We start from the raw sequence: 21,407 nt of genomic DNA, 5'->3' as shown, positions 1-21,407 counted from the left end.
TCACTAATGAAGTAAATCATTTGCAACCATTTAGCTATAAGAAATGAAGTAAGATTTTGTAATAAAACGATTATAGAAATCATATATACAACTGATAAAATAACAAAATTACATTGTTATGATTGATATTACGTCGAATATTATTGTAAACTACGTAGGTAGTAAGTAAATTCATTGAGTCCAGACGAAGTAGGAAGGATATTGATAACCTGATAACCCTGAAGTATTGAGTCATAATTTTCTTCTTCTGTTATACTTCGGCCGTTCAGAGAATGCGTTCCTGACACCTATCAGTTAGTCACGACTAGTGATGGGCACAACATAACACTGAGTTCGTTACCGTTCCTTCAAAATGAACCGCCGCATTATTTTAAGATTATTTTCGTTTTAAATTGGCGGAATCATTTGTTTTATATTTTAGTTATTTAAGTGGAAACCAAAAAAAGGTAATATTCATATAATAAAATTGTTTTATTTATTCTTTGTTACAAGTACATTGAATTGAATGTGCGAACAGAATATTAATCAGACTCCGATTTGCTTGAGGAGGTGGTGTCTTCATCATCATCTTCGCCTACATGTATAATTATATTATTATCAATAACAGAATCAATCCTGATATCTCGGTCTAACAAAAGCCGGGTAATCAAATAAAAACAGATCGAAAACACTTGAAAAACGTGGTCTATGCGCACGAAACGACAACGGACGACTGTTTTAGCGTCACAAAATGGCGGCCCATAACGCCATTTGGGGTTACCATTTTTAATCTAAGTATAAAAATGCGGTTTGGTCATAGTTTTATTTTTATATTTCATAAACGTTATAATTAAGTCTTATAGTCCATTATTTTCCAATTCTTAAAAAGAAAATCAAAACGTATTATTTTATATTATAACTGTATAAGAACAGATTACGATACTTGCCTGTTATTTTTAGCACAGCACTACAAAATATAAACCGCTGACATAACCTTGTAATAGCGCAGTATAGATTTAGAAAAATATTGTTTACCAAGTTATTTGACACTCAGTTTGGCACAAAATTATAACATTCATTGATTATTGATATAATAATGTTGTTTTAATGCTCCTCAATTGTTAAAACGGTAAACAACCAGCAAAAATATTTTTATCGTAACTGCAACGCCATTGCAAAGTTACGTCGTCAGTTCAATCGCGACGTGTCAGGAACGCATTCTCTGAATGGCCGAACTATAGTTAATTTATACATTGGTTAGGAAGTAGGCTGAAATAAGTGTTGCATACATCAAGATTATAGATTTCACCCGCGTCCCGTGGGAACTACTTTTTTTTTTTTTTTGTTTCAGCTGACCCGTGGGAACTACTGCCTGTACCGGGCTGAAATATAACCTATATTAAGTATGTGGCACGAGTGTAGTTTTCCAACGGTTAAAGATTTTTTGCCAGACGTATACAAAACATGTTTGCCCTTTGTTATATTAGTATTGATAAATGATTGTACGCTGTTGAATTGTAGATCACCGTGTACATAAGCGTATGTTATACCTATATAGGTACCAACGTATTAAAACGGCCAGCGGCGACCGTCCTCCGCCCGAGATTGTGAGAAGATGGCGCGAGCAGGCACAGGAGGATGTCCTATCCGAGTGGAAGGATAGACTGGCGGCGCCTACTGCTGGTCATTGGACTGCGGCGGCAATAGGGCCAATTCTCGAAGAGTGGGTGGGAAGAAGGCACGGAGTGCTGTCCTTCCGTATCACCCAAATTTTGACCAACCATGGTTGCTTCGGCTACTACCTGCATAAGGTGGCTAGACGGGAACTTACCCCCGTGTGCCACCAGTGCGGTAGTAGCCCAGATACAGCGCAGCACACCATTGAGCTGTGTCCCGCCTGGGACGAGCAGCGCAATGCGTTGGCGGTAAATACCGGACAGGACTTCTCGCTGCCGAATTTGGTGAGGGTGATGATCGGCAGCGAGGCCGGCTGGAAAGCCATAGATACCTTCTGCGAACAAGTAATATCGCAGAAGGAGGCGGCGGAGCGGGTCCGTGAGGCAGACGCTCATGCGGACCCAATTCGTCGCCGGAGGGTGGGCAATCGTCGGACGCGTTACGCCGCCCAGATGCCGCCCTAGCAGCAGCCAGTGGGTAGCAGACCGGGGAACTCCTGCTACCTGCATTGCACGAGCTGCTGCTGAGATGGATCGCCAGTAGATGGAGGCGACCAGCCACTGCCGAGAGGTCACGAAAGTCGTCTTTGGTCCTCGTGGCCCCTCTCTAAAAGGCAGAAGACGGCACAAACGCTGAGGTTTTTAGTGGGTGCAAGCCCCACATAACCTCACCGTCTCCCCGGGCGGTGTGTGTATGCGTCAGGCATTTTCCTCAGCCGAAACAAAAAAAAAAAGAAAAAAAAAAAAAAAAAAAAAAAAAAAGTCTTAAAATTTTAAGACTGTTATCGTTCTGTTGTTTGGATAAGTTCCTAAAATATTTAGAGCGGATTAGCGAGCTCAATTTAGAACAATAAATCTATTTTGTCTCATCGAACACAGTCATTATCAAATGGAATTTAGGACATGAATGTACCTAAATTTATTTCTGCTAATTTAAGAATTTAGAAGGACATACATTTAGAAATGACGCAATCTCCTAAATAACTAAACAGGTTTCTCTTAGTATTGTCTCGTTTAATGGTTCAATTAACTAAGTACTAAAACTAACAAAAATAATTTCCCTCTCAACGAGACAGTCATAACCTTTTGCATAAAAACATCAGACGGTTTTTGTCCAATAACTTATAAATATGTTTAAAAAAGTTTTATAATATTGTTGAATTAATCATCAATGCTCCATTATTCTTTGTTTATCACCAGTAAACGTTGATCTCTTAGTGGCAGTCAGATTCCTTTTGAGCCCCTTCTAAGCGATTACAAGGGAGGGGCGAGGAAGCTCAAGCATAATTGGCCAAGACTTACATCATGACTAATGTCATTTACATGGAATTATCTGCCTGCCATTATAAATTAGACCTTGCTACCTTGTGATAAGGACGGAATCTTCCTTCGCGGGATGCCTTAATAATTTTGTGTGGGTACTACTGATTGTAGCGAGTCATTCGTGGTGGGTGCCCGCAATGAGCGGTGGTGTGTCGTGATTCAGGACCAAACGTCTGTTATTATTGATAAACATATGTAAATATAACATCTGATAAAGTTTTTAGTGTCACTGCGACACATGTGTTTGATGTAGTGGATAAAAATACTCGTACCGACATTTTTAGTGCCGAATCCAGTTTTGTGAACGAAAAAAGAACTGCGAAATTAAAGAAAAAGGAATTACAGTTTTAAGTACAAGACGGTATAAAAATACGAAAACATAACGAAAATAATCGAGCACCGTACAACGTGAAACAAGAAAATTGAGTACATATTGAAGAAGTAACCAATAAAATATCCAAAATGGATATCACCACAGCTCGGGCAGTATCCATGCTCGCACTAGGCTTAGGAGCATTCTTCTCCGGAATGCTGCCAGCATGTTTTTCAGAAGCTGCCAGACAAAGGCACCCACTGCTCCTATCCTGTCTTCTCTGTTTTGGAGGGGGAGTGCTTCTTTCCACTTCTTTAGTCCACATGTTACCAGAAACCAGGGAGAAACTCCCACAATACTCAGAATTGACGTTATGTATTGGGTTCTTCACGGTCTACTTAGTGGATGAGCTGTCTCATTTATTCTATAGCAGTAATAGCCATGAGAGGCATTCCCATGTGGGGGAACAGACCAGGTTGTTGCCAAGAGACCATGATGGTGAGATGAGGGATAGAGAAGCTTCAGAACTGTGTCATGTGAGCCATACGGAGCCATGTAATAGAAGTTCTTCGAGTGTTGTTGGGCTGTTGTCGGCATTGTTCGTACATAGTGTGCTGGAAGGATTGGCGATTGGATTGCAGGAGAGTGCAACTCAGGTGAGGTTCTTCATAATTTATTTTCGTAGTACCTATTTGTTGTCTATACAGGTCTTAATTTTGGGGTTTACCGTGATGGTATTTTCTTGAACATGGGCATAAGTATGACGGTAACATAAGACGTATATTTTTTAATAAAAAAAATACATTGCATTTCTTTGTTCAATTTGCATTTAATGTCTGATAAGCCGTAGAAAAAAACATACCGAACTGAGTCATTCATCAAACCTATTTAAGATGACTAATGAATCGATTTATTGAACATAAGCAGTCTGACTTGTATTATCTTATTCAGCCACACATAAGGCGGCCAACTTTCCGAAAACTGAATGCGGGACTTAACCTTTCGTGAAAAGGGGGGGGGGGGGGGGGCATTGAAAAATGATCGGACGGAACTGATAAAATAAAAACCGTAAGCATAAAGCTATATTTTAACCTATCAATATCGTGTCACAGCGTGCACTAATGTCTTATTTTCAAAATCATTAGGCCTCACGAGTTCAGTAGAAAAAAAGAGAACGAGATTATATTATAGGTAATCTGTGTTCCTGCACTGCTGAGCGTGCGCGCAGGTGGGTGTTGTGTAGAAGCGTGGTAGAAAAATAGGGATGGGGGACATGCGGGACGCATACAACGTTTTGCGGGACTATTTTACTAATAATTTCAAAACGGGATTTCGTCAAGCATTGCGGGACGGTCCCGCAGAATGCGGGACGGTTGGCCGCCTTAGCCACACAAGACTTTCATGTCAATAGTAAATGGAGCATTATACTTAGCCCTTCAAGAAGAGGTATATGAGTAATGTTATGCCACTAAGTAGCAATAAATCCTACCATGCAAAACTAAACATTTGTTTCGCTTGAATAAAATAACGTCACAGTATAATACAAACCAAAACCATGGCAAAATTAAACACGTTTTAATTTGAGCAAAAAACATTTGGCTGTGCCTACGTTGGTACATGCTTGCAAAAAACTTTCACAAGTTCACGATTCATCGTCCATTGTCAACTTTCGTTTATGTAAGAGGTTCGTCTGCTTATTTCTTAAGACTCATTGGTTGGCCAGTATGTGTTCAATTATAAAGCGTTTATATAGCTTTTTGAAACTTGAACTAACCTGGACCGACAGGGAAATAATAAAGAAAAGTGAAATAATTATCAATAACTAAGAAGAGCTTGTAACTTGTGGCTTAAAGAATTTCAGTGTTGTATTAATTTATCGAAGCAGACCGTAAGTAGGCTATTTTTTATTCAGGTGTAAAGTAGTATCTACGATTAAATACGACATGCGATTTGATGCAATATGTAGGTGTTCATCCTTTATAACCGGTGAATTTCATATTACAAGAATACATTTCTTGGTAATTCTAAGTACCTAGGTAATGCAAAAAAGTGGGACGGTAAATGAACCTTCACATTATAATAACAAACTAATTTGCGAGTGTTTAAAAATACACAGAGTATATCCTTTTACAAGCAGATAGTATATAAATAATAAATGATAACACTGGTCGACCAGACAGTGTCTCACTCATAACAAAAAGTGTTATTGATAATTATTTTAATTTCTAGATGTTGTCTGCGTTTTGCCACCTACTGAAAATTCGTACACCCCTATATAAATACGGACAGAAATACTTTCAGGTTTACCTATAGCTAATGCTTATAAGTAGATACTTATAAAACTGAAGAGTTTGTTTACTTAAACGTACTAATATACTACAGAAGCAACTGGTTCGAATTGAACGATTGTTTCAGTGTTCGCTGTCCCATATATCGAATAAGGTTATATGGTACCTAATTCTTATCTAGATGTACGCAGTAGGTCCTCTGGATCGCAGACAAGTTATCTATATGACTGAAGTGGTCTGACTGACTATAAAATATGCCAAGATGATGGAAAAGTAAACAAAAATACTTTCTGCGTGGGAATCAGATCAGTGCGTTTATCAAGCCTGTACAGTTTATCGGAGCCCTGAGCCCTGGTAAATACCAATAACCGGGCTAAAGATCAATTCACTAGTGAAAGGCAGACCACGCCTGGAGTTACTGTAGTAAAGTTCACGGTCAGATGAGACCCCTTGCTGATGGACCAATAAGGAACAAACAAAATATTCTTTATTTGTTTGCTTACTTCCAAAGGATTGACGTTTGTGGTAACCCACTTCTCAAAGTAGTGTCTAGGGACAGCCAGCCTTCGTCAATACCTTACAGCCGTTTAGTTCTAAAAATATGTAGGTACACCAAAGGGACATTTGAATTTACGATACGTTATAAACTTAAGTTAACCTAAATTACCTTAGGATTAAAATTTGGCAATTGGCAATACTTGGGTAGGTAAGACAATTGATTTTTTGTTGATTGATCAGTTCTATTTAAAGCTAATTTTACTTGTAGCTATAATGACCTCGAAAATTAGAGGGTTCCGTTCCGTGTGCCTAAGCAGTCAGACTTTTACCATAAGTTAAGCTGAGTAAAAAACTTTTGTGGCTAAGGTCGAATCTCATACAAATCACTTTGCAATTTGGTATTGACTGAACTTGAACTTTAGGATAGGACATAGAAAAAAATATACGGACATAGTAAGTAGTATACATTATTTTATTTTTGATAAAGAACTCATAATTTCGTAATACAAAAATTAGGTATGTCATCCAGGAATAACATTTAGGGCTTTTACAAACTTACTACCAAAGTTTCTTATGATAAAGTACACAAGAGTCTATAAAAAAATGTACTTATAAACAAAGGAACAGAATTCTTACGGCAAAATTATTTACGGTTTAGTGCCCACTGCGTCGAATGTTAACCGGTTAAACGCGTTTGATTCTGCCAAAACTGGTCAAAAATCTTGAAACTTTTCCTCATATTTAGTCCTTCATGTGACTGTTTTTGAAATATATGTCGTTTAAAAATAATGAAGATGATAATGGATGCAAATAACAGTCGTAATATTTGATATTTGTATGCATAATTTAATTTGAATTCATTTGAATAACTTCTGCGTTAGATTCTAAAGTAGATAGAAGAGGGTATTGTAGAATAACAATTACTATTTGTCAGACATTTTAAATACTGAATATTTACTACGTGCTTTATTTTGAATTGAATCCTGCGTTTATTTCTGCACTCATTTCTTCTTAAATAAGATAAACAGAGAGCGGACATTGACCTTATTTTCAGTCTTCATATAACGAGATAAGCACCAATCTTTTTATTACTTCAAGAGACAAATTACTTTTTACAAAATACTGCTTTGGTTGAATAGATAGGTAGTACATCAAATATTTTCAACACCTTCGATAATTTCCAACGACAATAATCAAAGCAATTACACGTGTTTCTCTATGTTCGTCTAGTAAATTTCCTTGTGAATGATATCAGGCTATCAGTTGCCTAGTGTTGACATACATACGTTGATAGCACGATGATAAGACTTCGTTACGAAGCCGTTACTCCTTGCCGTTACGATTACATGATATAATTGATAAGCAATCGTTGTTTTATCCGCAGTTGAAATACGCAGGATAAGACTGTTGTTGTAATGTATTTTTGTTTGTTTAATTAGGATGATTATTGATTACACGAAGGTAGTTGGAAAGTGAGTGTAAAAGTGCAATATTTATAAATGTAAAAGTTACTCTAGTCTGTTGGTCGGATTTTAAAACTACTAAGTACACTAATTGAGATGACAAAGAACTGAAAAAGGACACATGCTATTTTATAAATGAAATATTTATTTCAGACCAAGCATACAGTAATAAATAATACATATAATATATTAGGTAGTGGATGAGAAAATTAAAAATATATTTTTATCAGGAAGGAATTTCCTCGGGACTCGGGTGGAAATGCGGGGGTGGAAACTATAAAATAATACATTATAGTAAAATAAATAAGTTTGCATTGCGTGCGTGCAATAAAGAACACGCTTCGTTTACAAAAGGATCTTATGAAAGTGACGAGGTAACTTTATCATTGTCAGACAAATTATAAGATTTTCTTTATGTACTTAATATAAATAATATAACAATAGTTTACTGTTGAGATAATGTTGAGATAATGAAGTTACCTACAGATTTTTAACATATTGAAGATATTTTTAACCGAGTTCCTCAAAAGAAGGACGTTCATAATTCTACCGCCTATTTTTAGATAAATTTTTTAGGAGTGAATTTTCTAAGACGCAAGTTAGGTCAGTAATGTAGTCGTGCAAAGATTTACCACCTAGATATAAAATCCCTAGGGCTCCATATTGCACGTTGCTTTTTCGTCACTAGAGGCGTAACGTAACTCATAACCTAGCGGAGTGGCTATGCCAACTAATACTGGAAAGAGTTTGTAAGTGCCAAATTGAAAAAAATCGGTAAAAAAACTTTTAAGTTAAACGGTTTTATCTTATGTGCACTGAAAACTAGAAAAAAAAAAAATAGTTACTTACCTGTCAACCTACGTAGGTGGTCCCGGTCATATTAAACTAAAATAAAGACGTGGCGCCCATTAACTATTGCTGTAGTACTTTCTTCTAGAGGTATAATAGGTGTGGATTGCATCGACTTACTATAATCGTAACTGGAGATTTTGACAATCAATAATCAGCCGTAGCGGCTTCACCAGCGAACGCCGAGCTCATGATCTACCAAAGTATAAAGATATGCTTTGCCATAGGTAGGATTTCACAGGGCCCCCACTTTTTTATTTTATTTTAATATGACCGGGACCACCTACGTAGGTTGACAGGTAAGTAACTATTTTTTTATTTTCTAGTTTTCAGTGCAGATAAGATAAAACCGTTTAACTTAAAAGTTTTTTTACCGATTTTTTATTTTCTAGTTTTTAGTATTTAATGAAAATGCGTACCGAATATTCCTCATTCTATCTAATTCATTTAGTGTATCATTATTACACGGTCTCTTACCTGACAATTTATTACAATCTAATTCCTCAATACATAGCCCTTCCAGATACTTTTTTTTTTAACAACCCCAAAAATCATCACATGACCTCTCCTGCTGTGGGTCAGCAGCGGTGAGGGAGTGTCAGACTCTTGACTAGAAACCGTTTTGTTCCGTCGTAGGCCTTTTATGTACCAGGGCCGCGGTAACTCTTTCGAACAATCTCGCAGCCCAAGCAGGCCTTGGCCCTGTTGGGCCCCGCTGGAGTTACTGACAGTTTTCTACTTGTGAAGCCCTTTCATTTGATACCCGTATTGGTGGGATTGATAAAAAATTGTTATCAGCCATTTGGTAGCGGCGGCCATCTTAGATTTCAATTTTGCATAGTAAATTGTATTCTACTTGTTGAGACCTTTCATTTGATACCCATGTTGATGGGATTGATAAAACCTACGTTATCCGCCATTTTATAGCGGCCGCCATCTTGGATTTAATTTTTTATAGTATATTGTATTCTGTTTGTTGAGCCCTTTCATTTGATACCCATATTGATGGGATTGATAAAACCTACGTTATCCGCCATCTTAGATTTCAATTTTGCATAGTAAATTGTATTCTACTTGTTGAGACCTTTCATTTGATACCCATGTTGATGGGATTTATAAAACTTAAGTTATCCGCCATTTTGTAGAGGCCGCCATCTTGGATTTTAATTTTATATAGTACATTGTATTCTACTGGTTGAGAACTTTCATTTGATACCCATATTGATGGGATTGATAAAACCTACGTTATCCGCCATTTTGTAGCGGCCGCCATCTTGGATTTCATTTTTTATAGTAAATTGTATTCTACTTGTTGAGCCCTTTCATTTGATACCCATGTTGATGGGATTTATAAAACCTAAGTTATCCGCCATTTTGTAGAGGCCGCCATCTTGGATTTTAATTTCATATAGTACATTGTATTCTACTGGTTGAGAACTTTCATTTGATACCCATATTGATGGGATTGATAAAACCTACGTTATCCGCCATTTTGTAGCGGCCGCCATCTTGGATTTCAATTTTTTATAGTATATTGTATTCTGCTTGTTGAGCCCTTTCATTTGATACCCATATTGATGGGATTGATAAAATCTACGTTATCCGCCATTTTGTGCCGGCGGCCATATTGGATTTACAATGTTATTGATATTACTATATTGTATTGTCATCGGAATTAAAGGTGTATACAAAATTTCAGATTAATCGGTTGACAGGAAGAGGGTGAAATTTGAATTACTAAATTTGACCCAAGAATGAATAAATAATAAATAAAACAAACGGGGTAAGCTAAATAAAACCGTTTAATAAAAAAAAATATCGAGGAGAGCGTTAGGCTACTTATTATTTGGGTGCGGAGAAGTTCACACGAGACATGGGTGAAAAAAACTGAAGTTAGTATTTTTGTAATTTAGTCCATGTGTATGACCAGAAGGGCTAAATGAATCTTTAAACATTTTGTAAAAAAAATATACAATACGTATCTGATAAATTGTAACTAGGTGCACTTGCGTTGTTAATTAATGCAACTTAGTAAGTGATTATATTACATTTATCTACCTTACGCATAGTTGTAGACGTGTGATTTTCCTTCTAACGTTATCAACTAGTTTGTTACATTGCAAAATAATTGCATAATGAGATTCATAAATTAATAAATTATAATATTAAGGTAGGTAAGTAACTTATTAGCTAATCAATTGCCTTATATTTCCTCATATCATAAGAATACATAATAATACATTTTGGTATAATGTTATATTTTTAATGAGCAAGGTATTATAAATATGGTTATCAAGAGGGCGGGGGGCCTATTAATCTCAGTTTTACAGCTTTTTTGATATTTCTTGCCTAATGAAGTACCCTAATTCACGAGCATAGTTTCATCTGCGTGTTAACTTACCTAATACCCTATATTGGACTCAGTGATTAAGGCGACGAATTGGTCAACAATAATTCCATAACCGGCACGCGCATCTAAGGCGCCAAAAGGGGTCGGAGCGTCAGAGCGGGGCGAGGATAACAATACGCGCGCTAGCTTATAACTAAAAGTCGTAAGCGAAAATGGTTTTGTAATTTGATTATTTAGAAATGATAATTTGATAAAAATTCCTTCTACAATTTTAAAGAGTATGTATATACTCAACTACTAAAAAAGTTAAGAGGCTTAAATCGGTCCCGTTTGCCCATAATATGTGAATCTCTTTTTAAAAAGAGGTATGTTTGATATATTTTTCTCTGTTATAAAAGTTACCTAATCATGTTTCTACGTCTAACAAAATAAGGTTTATATCATGAACTTTCAGGTAACCAAGTTGTATTTTGATCCGTTTTGTATTTACTGAGAAAAATTGAGATCCTTGGCGCCAAAAATTCCAATTCGTCCTCTTAAATAATTTCTGTAACTTGATTGTCTCCAAGGCTACAGCCTATTCTTCGACATTGCAAATTCTCAAAAAATATTACATTCCTGAGTGGCTTATAAAAGTAAATATTCTCAACTCAAAAACGAAAGACAGCCCCCAAAACGCCCGCCCTTCACCACTTCCTATCTGTTATTGCTGGGAAGAAGAAGTGGCACAACAAACTCCCCAGCAACACATCATGTCTGTCTATTTGTTAAGTTTACTATAAATACATAATGATATTTAAAATAACGATGTTGGCAATGGCAGTTTTATCTGCTTCCGATCCGCTGCGCCTGAGTCGATTGCAGTCAAATGTGTGGGCTGCATTCACCAAGGTTAGGCATAGATTAAGATATTGTAACTTGATAACGCTAAAGTGCATATCGATGGCAAATATGCACATAGTGACGTACTTACTGATAAAGATACATAATTAGATTTTTTATGGATATAACGATTTTGGATTAAGATTTATATTTAGGAGGTTTTAGAATTCATTTAAAATCTAATTTCTTTGTATTGTTATGAATCTGGCTTCCATCAATGGTTTCACTTGCGTCCCTTGAGAAATACCTACGCCGCACACTGAAATAAAATACAGCCTTCCTCGATGTATGGACTGAGTGTCTAACACTGAAATAATTTTTCAAAATAGAGTTTTTGTGACTAGTACTTTCAAACAAACAAACAATTCTTCACCAATGGGTGAGTAGATTATTGTACAAATTCGACCATGCAATTTGAAAAAGACATAATTATGAATATGTTGGATGCGAGTATTTAATAAGCTTACGTTTAATTTGATTCGTACCTTGTTTATTGGCACTTTTGATCATCATATTAGGAGTTCAGTTCGTCACGCCATCCTCTTCGTGTACCTAAATTGGAACTTAATTAAATATTCGCGTTTAGCAAACCTTCAACTTTTAAGTAAATTATTTAATTGTGAACTCCTTACTAACGGTTCTTTTACTGTACAGGGGAAAAACCTGATGCACATGTTGCTGCATGCTAACAAAATTGAGGAAAATATTTTTATGATTTGTAAACTTTAGGCAGTTGCAGACAATGCGGGGGCTTCACAACGTTGAAGAATGTATTTTAAAAATTAGAATACATTTTTCATTACATCACATTGAAACAATCCTTTTGGAATTCAGAGTGAAAAGGAGAAAATTTGCGAAAAGTTGTAAAGCTTGTTGTACCTATCGCTTTGTTTGAGAAAGTGAAGAATACTTATTAATTATGTTTTCAAGATAGGTAACATAAATGACTTAGACTATCAATAAAATAATTAAGTAACTATTCTATTCTATTAGGTACAAACAAATCCCATTCTATCTCCAGTGGACAAATAGATAGATAATTTATTGTAGTCCGCCGTAAATAGGTGATTTCCTTACTCACCAGTTGTTCAATAGGTGGCCAGCTCCCAGTATAGCCTACAAATTCCACAGTGCATCGATTATGCACTTGTACCTATGATAATGTTTAATTGACGCTGACTGTACTTACCCAGTAACATTAATAAAGGAAAAGACGCACGTTTATCGTTCTATGTTTAATATCAGTCTCCACTCTATGTAGGGATCTCGTTCGTTACAGAGAGAATACGCGCAAAGATATCCTTTCAGATTTTAAACCTATTCAGCCCAATATTCTCTGAACTAACGAGTACCCACCTCGGAAGATCCGATTCTTCCTTGTAACTTAGATCCTGGACTAGAAAGGACAAGACACTCATACATAATATTCAAACTAATGTAATAATTATAAAAAGTCTTGGTATTATGATTTCAGGGCTTTGGTCCTAACCCACTGAAAAACCCGCAAGATACTTTATTATAGCTGCAATTACAGTAAACGCAATATTTTTCCAGGTTCTCCTCCTACTCGCAGCAGTGGCATCCCACAAGTTCGTGGTTGGCTTCTGCCTCGGAGCCGAACTATGCGAGAACTTCCCGAACCGAGCCTGCGCGCACATAATGTGCATCGTGCTGTTCAGTGCAGGGTCCGTCGCTGGCATCGGCATCGGCGCAGGCTTGGAAACTGTTGCCACGATGAAGGAGTCCATTGCTGTACCGGTTATGCAGGTTTGTAGTGAATTTTTGGGCAGGTAGTGATGAAAGGGTTGGGGTCAATGATCCTAAGGATGCCTAACGATATGGGTATTTCGATGCCTGCCTTTAATCACTTTAGATTTTTTTGTTGGAGCTTTAAAAATAAAATAGGTAACTACTTACTATGTTTGTAGTGCTTAGGCTTGGCAAGGCTACATCGATGCAACGCATAGAAATCTACCTACTAGTTATTAATGAACACAATAAGAATAAGAATAAGAATAAGAAATTTATTTCCAAAAAAGGTACATTTTCTGTTATCATTAGCCCCAAACTAGGCAAAGCCTGTATCTTGGGCGCTAATTTAGAGAGGGTTTACCAATACAAATTACTAGTAATACAAATTTGAATTTTACTTAAGACTAATTAAAATTAAAATAAATTTATAAAGAAAAAAAAAATGTTATAAAAATTTAAATTGAAACTTAACATGAACTCTTATCATAAATTAACAAAAATAAAATAATAAATGAGTATAAAAAAAAATGGTGTGGGAGGTAGGTGTGAGATAAATAGTGTATTTGTGGATGTTTGTGTGTGTGAGTGTAATGGTATAGTGGAGGGTGTGTAGGCGTATGTGTGTGAACGGTGTTTTTTTTGAGTTTGAAGTAGCTATTAATTATGTTATTTTGCTATTGTGATTAACTTTTCTGTATCTTCATATGTTAGGGTTAACAGCCAGGATGTAACTTTTCTTTTTAGCTGTGTTCGGGTACAGTCTACTATATCGCACTTTTTGTTTACAGCGTTATAGACGTACGGGTGTAGGAAGTGTGGATGTCTCTGTGCGTATGATGAGTTAACTGAAGGTGTCGGGATTCTGAAGTTGCGTTTGGTCTGTATGTATGAGAGGTCTTTTCGTTTGTGTATGGAAATATGAGTTTTGGATGTGGCATTTAGAATGAATAATTTTCGTACACTCAATAGAGACGCTTCACTATACAGGGTTTCGGTGGGATAGCGGTATGGTTTGTGCAACAGGGTTTTTAGTACGGCACGTTGAGCCCTTTCGAGGTTTGTAATATTTGTTTTTGCCGCTCCTCCCCATATGACAATGCAGTACTGAATCAGTGACTGGCAGAGGGCTATGTACACTGTTCTCTTAATTTCGAGTGATGCGCAATCTCGTATCATTTTCATAATATAAATTTGCTTTCTAACCCGTTTTACCAGCTCAGTAGTATGAGATTTGAAGGTCAAGTGTTGGTCAATAATTACACCCAAGTATTTTATTTCTTCTACTTTATCAATAGCGTTGCACGTACAAGAAGTGTTATTATTAAGAGAGCTGGACCGACAGCAGTTATGTATCTTTAAAATCCGCGTGGGAATATTCGTGGCTACGGTTTTCCTAAAAGCGATATATTTGGTTTTTTTAACGTTAAGCGTGAGCAGGTGCATATCGAGCCATTTTAAAATCCTAGTCATACCCGCTTCAGCCTTTCTGTATGCGTCTTCCCAGTCCTTTCCATGGAACAGCACAACGGTGTCATCTGCATAGCAAATGAGATCAGCGTTAGGAATGTTGATGTTAAGGATATCGTTCATATAGACCGTGAATAATGTAGGACCAAGGATGCTTCCTTAGCTGATTTCCAGTTCGTCGCTGACTAAGTCATTAATTCTTGTGATTTGTCGTCGGTTACTCATATAACTTTGGAGCCAGTGAAGTGGCTTCCCTCTTATTCCAGACAATTCAAGTTTTCTCAGCAGTATGCGGGAAGAAATTGTATCGAAGGCCTTGGCAAGATCTAGAAACACACCAAGACATCGCTTTCCAGTATCTGTATGTTTAGAAGTTATGTGAGTTAGGAGATCAACTGCATCCGTTGTAGATTTTCCTCGTCTAAACCCATACTGCCTTTCCGAGAGAAGAGAGTTGCTTTCTAGGTACTTGACGATTCTATTGTTCATTATCTTCTCAAGAACTTTTGATAAAATACAGAGCAAGGATATCGGTCGGTAATTGTCCGGAGAATTTCTAGGTCCTGCTTTGTATATCGGTGATACGAGGGCCACTTTCCAATACTCTGGAAAGACTCCCGTTGAAATACTAAGGTTACAAATGTAGGTGAGCGGTTCTAAAATAGTGTTAATAAATAAATAAATAAATAATGCCGGGACATTTTTCACACACGGTCGGTTAGCCCCACGGTAAGTTATTAATTAACTTGTGTTATGGGTGCTAACACAACTGATAAACTACATATAACTACATATATACATATTTATAAATACATATTATAACACCCAGACCACGGCCAACAAGCATGCTCATCACACAAATGTCGACCGAACCGAGAATCGAACCCGGGACCTCAGGTTCGGCAGTCCGGCATGGTGACCATTGCGTCATCGAGGTCGTCAAAGTGTTGCTAATAAGTTTTAAAAGTGAAGGTTTTATTCCATCTAAACCCGGAGCACTATCGTATTTTAATTGTTTTATTACAGAGTCTACTTCAAATTCGTCTGTAGGTGTCATAAACATCGATTCAGTAGGTGAGTTATTATTGTTGACATTTGCAGCTAAGTCCTCCTCAGACGTTGATAGCCGTTGTAATATTTGATTTGCCAGATTTTTGCCCACAGTTGTGAAGTGTAGGTTACAGTTATTCAATGATTCCGAGGGTGTTCCTTTACCTGCCAGGAGATCAGATGAATCGCTTTTCCGTCGTGGCATTTCACATATATCCTTAATTGTATTCCATAGTCTTTTAGCATTTTTCTTGTTTTCTTCCAGGATCTTGTTTTTATAGTTCTCCTTGACTTTTCGCAAAATATCTATAAAGAAATTTCTATATCTAGTATAAGAACGTTTAAGAATTTCGTTATTTGGATTTTGTTTTAGTTGTTGATGTAGGTTATCTTTGTGGCGCATGCATCTAATCAGGCCAGGAGTGATCCACGGTTTTAAGTTGTACTTCGACCGGCTGCTTTTAATGTATTGAGTGTGGGTTTTTATTGCTGAGCCTACAATAGAATTAAAACATTCCAGTGCCTCGTTTACATCGGTTTTGTTAGTGACGTTTTCCCATTCAATTTTCTGTAGGTCAGAAGATACAGCTTCATAATTTGTTTTCATGACTATCCTCTTCTTCCTATTTGGTTTTTCATTGGCGGTGTTAAGGCCAACCATAGTTAGATCATGATCGGTTACCGTACATCTAGCGACTATTCCTACTTTTGAAGCTCTATTTCTTACAAAGATGTGATCGAGGCATTTGTCTCCTCTAGTAGGTTTGGTAATGGCGGGGAGTAAGCCATGTTGCGCCATTAGGCATTGGTATGCAGTATTATCAGCGTTCGGGTTTGTATTTAATAAATCTATATTCATATCTCCTAGTAGCACAAGTCTTGAATTTTCCTTGAGATTGCATAAAGTAGTGTCAAATGTCAATAAAAACTTGTCCAAGCTAGTAACCGATGGGGACCGATACAGTCCCATTATTTGAGCATAACCGTTTATGCTAACCAATATGCAATCTGCGTCCTCTACATCTGGTTCTAAAGCCGTTGCCGTGAACGAATCCCGAACGTACACAATTACTCCGCTTGCTTTGTTTTTATGTTTCGTGGTGCTATAAACATTGTAACCGTCTATTTGTCTGATAATCGAACTCTCATGTAACCAGCATTCTGTCAGTACAATAACGTCGTATTCTATTTGTGTACGTTTTAAAGCTATTAAAAAACTATCAAAATTACGTTGTGCGCTTCAAATATTTAATGTCATTATTTTAAGGTTATATTCGCAGGTAAGGTATCTTTGGCATAATTCGAGTTTATCAATAATGTGACAATTTATACTGAGGGTTTCGTCGATATTCTCGAAAGTTTCTAAGTTATCCACAATGATGAAAGTAGTTTAACGTAGTATGGGGTGTGATCAGTATTGTCACTTAATTTATAATATTGCGAGCTAGTAAACATTGGCGGGAATTTATACATAGTGCAACGTGTTTTAGAAGTATGATTGAATGTACGGTAAGTTGTGTGTTTGAGTGTTAGATGTAAGTAAGTGTGTGTGTATGACTGCATGTTTTCGTTGTTTGTTTTCGTAATTTTGTAAGAGTAGGTATGAGTGTAAGTGTGATATGAGTTTGTAGGAATATATAAAATTTTATAAAAAGGTAACTTATACAAAGAACAAAAAATCATTTTTAGCCTTTTAAAGGGGCCATAAGTACACATGTTAATACTGTACGGTACTAGATCTTGGCGAAGTGCTTGTATAATATAGAATAAATGTAGGTAGTTTTTCCGACTGTGTCCCATTTTCTAGTTTGTTTCTACTAAACCTCTATTGAAATCAGACGCGTTAAGCGCCATCTATTGACGAGTTTTGTAACTGACTGCAGGGCCTGGCAGCCGGCACGCTGCTATACGTGACTGTTAGTGAAGTACTTCCCCGAGAGAGGGCGCGTTGGCACGAACGCAAGAGGAATGCAGGATTGTTACAATTCCTTTCTGTTGGAATTGGATTTTCTTTGATGTATTTGACGACTGTATATTTAGGTGAGTAACAGTGTTTTCTTAACAAAAATATGAATTATCAAATTAATTCTAACATTTATTAAACATTTTATACTTTTGCTATATAGGCTGATGATGATGATGATGATGACTTTTGCTATTAGACAACAGATGGCGCTGCCATGCACTATTACCGTGACTGACATCTTATTTTTTGTTGCTTTCAGATCATGATGCTGCCTAAAAAATGATCTTTATTGAAAAGAAGACAAGTTACACGTATTATACTGTAAGAGCTTACTAAAACGTAGCTTAGGTAAAAAGATGTGACTTTTGCATTTTTATACGAATGTTATGTGATTATTACAATTAATTTGTAGATAAGTTTGTCCTCAAAGGACTTCTAGGATATAGGTGACAATAAAAGAATTTCTGCTATTTCAGGTTTTTATTTTATTTAAAGTTTTGTTTTTGATGTCAACAATAAAATAACGTATAGCTGTTGTGATGATGAAAATAACATTGTTAAAGTAGTTTGTAGTGATTTTTGTTAAAATTAAATACTTTACAGTACCTATACCAACCATATGACACATTGCACTTGGTTAATATAATTTGAAACTTTACATTTCGAGAAGAAGGCATTTCGATGGTAAGTACATATTTTGTCAACGGGCAATAGAACTATAATTATATGAATATAACGAACTTTTCTATACTCTTAGTAGACCAATAAAATTGATTTTCATTGGCATTCATATTATTATTTAACATGGCACTGTTCTGTGTAATGCTAACCAGGTGGAGTCAGTGACATCTAGCAGTGATATTACGAACTGTTTATATACAGCTACTCACTAACAGATGGCGCTGCTTGTGTGTTGTATGTTTTATTGTCGATGGATAGCGTAATCTTAATTATAAAAATATTCTCTCATTCTGTTATTACACATCTAAATGCACAAAATAATCTCAGTCCACAATACTATTGCGTTATTTATATACATCAATTATATTTTATGGAAGCGATTTCTACGTACAAACTAACATTCATACTGTATATCGGAATACCTCGTATTAAACAGTATAAATAGAATGAAATTAACCCTTAAAAATATAACTACATTTTTAAATACAATAAAAGTATTACAAAATAGAAAATAATACAGATCTTTGACTCGACGCACTTATGTCTAAGAAGTAAGTACTGTTACAAATAATAACAAGAATTATAAATTGTTAACTTTGAATAAATATTCTTAATTTTAAAAGGGAAGAGAGCATTATAATCAGTGGAACGACTTTAACTGGCGATGCTCCTCATGTGAAACAACCAAATAAAGAAACTATAGATGAAGAAAAAGGTGTTATACTGATGATATTGGATTAAACCAAATATTTGTTTAATTTACTGTTTTGCCTATGTCAGGCAATAATTTAAAGCGAGATGATACTGAACATAATACAAGTAATATAAGAAATTAAAGTGACGAACTGTGAACTAGGAGAGTTTTGGCTAATCTTTTTCTTACGTTTATCGAAGAAATTAATTCGATTTAAAATATCTAAAGCTTAACAGTAAAGTCTAAATCTTACAGCAGAGTTGTTTCACAAGAGACTTATCGGGACCCCACTGCGGATAACTGAACATGTACGAAATGATCACAGACTGCTCTTTACTGTTATATACAACGATAACTATGTACTACATACTATATTTGTAAGGGAAGAAGTTACAAAAACGTGAATTTTTTTACGGGCCTATTAGCAAGATCAGGAAATAGGTAAAAATGGAACAAAGTATAGTAGACTGATTAATAATGGGAACAGGGTCACTCAAATGAAATGATCTGGGATGGTTTAAACATTACTTATCCAGAGGTGGTGAAACGCACCATTAAACGAGGAATTCGTCTTTTGTTCTGGATTGTGACAACCCGATGATTTTGCAGAGGACACTGATATTCCATCACATCTGTTTGGGCTGGAAGTTGATTCCATTTGGGATAGGGCCAAGACTCCGAAATTCGAACTCTGTACTCTACGAGAACTAAACGAGGTTCGTCTAAAATACAATCCGTAGTATGCAGTACATAATATTCATCGGTTTCTATCTTAAAATTATCTGAAAGTGTGGCGACAACGCAGTGAAGTCGTATTATATCTATGCACCTCGATCAACCGGTAACTATTACATTATCATGTAGTTGGTAAGCGAGTGTCACACGAATTTGTATTTCTATGATTATTCATATTTCAAACTAGTTTTTGTCGGCACTATTAATAATGTCACCTTGTCTAATGATAATTATGGTAATATTAATAACTATTTGTGATGGCATGGAATTGCTAATAAGTCTCATTTAGAATCAGAAAGTTTATTCGTGTGACATTAGCCTTAACATTTAATACTTATTGCATACAGATAACGCATTGGAATCAAAATTTCAACAATTCCCAGAATATAGTGAACTATTTATATCTAAGGCACTAAAAGGCACTTTAATTTCATAAGATCGAGACTAACTAACGGACTACAACAAGAAGCGTAATATAGACGAAAAATAAAATAAATACATAGATACACCGACCGACACTTGTACCACTGAAGTGTACACTTGATATAGGTAACGAGAAACCATCCACAGCATCCGCGACACTAACAAACATAGCTTTGCTGCTGTTTTACACGAAACAGTTCCGAACCAAGGAGAAAACATCAGAAAAGGTATATTTGCAACGTAATACTATGGGACGATCCCAAATTTGTTCAAAGTCACGATTACACTAGCACTGAGTCCGGAGTCAGGTCTCGTCGTCCTCGACGATCCTCCTATTTCTCTTCCTCTGCTTGTGTCTTCTGCGGGCGGGTTTATTAGTTTTGGGTTTGATTTGGCACTCACAGCCGGCGCGCACGCGCACGTAGTCCATGGACCAGCCGCCGGAGCCGGGCACGGAGAAGTGGCCCTCGGTGCGCGGCTGCGGCGTCTCCGTGGCGGCCGAGTGCAGGTAGCGCACCAGCGCGTACGAGTACGAGTACTTCTGGATGCAGCGCGACTCGTTGTACAGCCGCGCGTCCACGAAGCGGCACGGCTTGTCCACCACGTTGGGCGCGCACGACACCTCGAACAGCCTCTGTTGGTTCTCCCCGTCTTCGTACAACTCTACGTAGAGGCCGGTGGGCGTGCGGCCTCCCTTCTTGGTGACCATCTCGAGCACGGAGGGGCAGCACTGCACGCCGTCCCGGCCCTCCTTCTGGTTGCCCTCGCGTCGGAGTATGGACTGCATGTCGCGCCAGTGCGAGCGCTTCCACGCCGCTGTCATGTCTAGCTCCTCGTCTGTCCTGCAAGGATTTTAGGTAAACGTAAGTATAAATCTAATTTTGAAACGGCTAAGAGCTTGCGTGAGGCACTTAGAAGCTGAGTCAAGTAAAGTGCATGACGAAGCTTAGTTGCAACATGTAACTTAGATCAACGTGGTCTTAGATGACGAAATTTATAGTGTGGCAAATTCTAGGAT

The 21,407-nt window shown here is 36.9% G+C and overlaps 3 protein-coding genes across 7 annotated transcripts in view; 2 read left to right on the top strand and 1 right to left on the bottom strand.

Annotated features, from left to right (window-relative positions):
* Positions 1-43: 43 nt before the first annotated feature.
* On the top strand, positions 44-2,120 carry LOC124637193. The gene is made up of 2 exons (XM_047173552.1): positions 44-48; positions 1,538-2,120. The coding sequence occupies exons 1-2, from the start codon at positions 44-46 to the stop codon at positions 2,118-2,120; spliced, it is 588 nt and encodes a 195-aa protein (XP_047029508.1).
* Positions 2,121-3,085: 965 nt separating this feature from the next.
* Positions 3,086-18,326, top strand: LOC124636818 (zinc transporter ZIP1). Its single transcript, XM_047172988.1, has 4 exons — positions 3,086-3,947; positions 13,176-13,388; positions 17,774-17,930; positions 18,116-18,326. Exons 1-4 carry the CDS (start codon positions 3,441-3,443, stop codon positions 18,130-18,132), a joined length of 894 nt encoding a protein of 297 aa, XP_047028944.1. The 5' UTR covers positions 3,086-3,440; the 3' UTR covers positions 18,133-18,326.
* LOC124636819 overlaps positions 18,322-21,407 on the bottom strand; it is a 190,644-nt gene continuing 187,558 nt past the window's right edge. For all 5 annotated transcript variants that reach the window (XM_047172991.1, XM_047172993.1, XM_047172992.1 and 2 more), the window contains one exon: positions 18,322-21,231. In XM_047172991.1, coding sequence (XP_047028947.1) covers positions 20,694-21,231 — 538 coding nt within the window. In that variant the 3' untranslated portion in view covers positions 18,322-20,693. The remainder of the gene's footprint in view (positions 21,232-21,407) is intronic.

Source organism: Helicoverpa zea, chromosome 15, assembly GCF_022581195.2.
Source record: "Helicoverpa zea isolate HzStark_Cry1AcR chromosome 15, ilHelZeax1.1, whole genome shotgun sequence".
In the NCBI taxonomy this organism is placed as follows: Eukaryota; Metazoa; Arthropoda; class Insecta; order Lepidoptera; family Noctuidae; genus Helicoverpa; species Helicoverpa zea.
The sequence above is the reverse complement of the archived record's forward strand: the minus strand, read 5'-3'. Positions and strand labels throughout refer to the sequence as shown.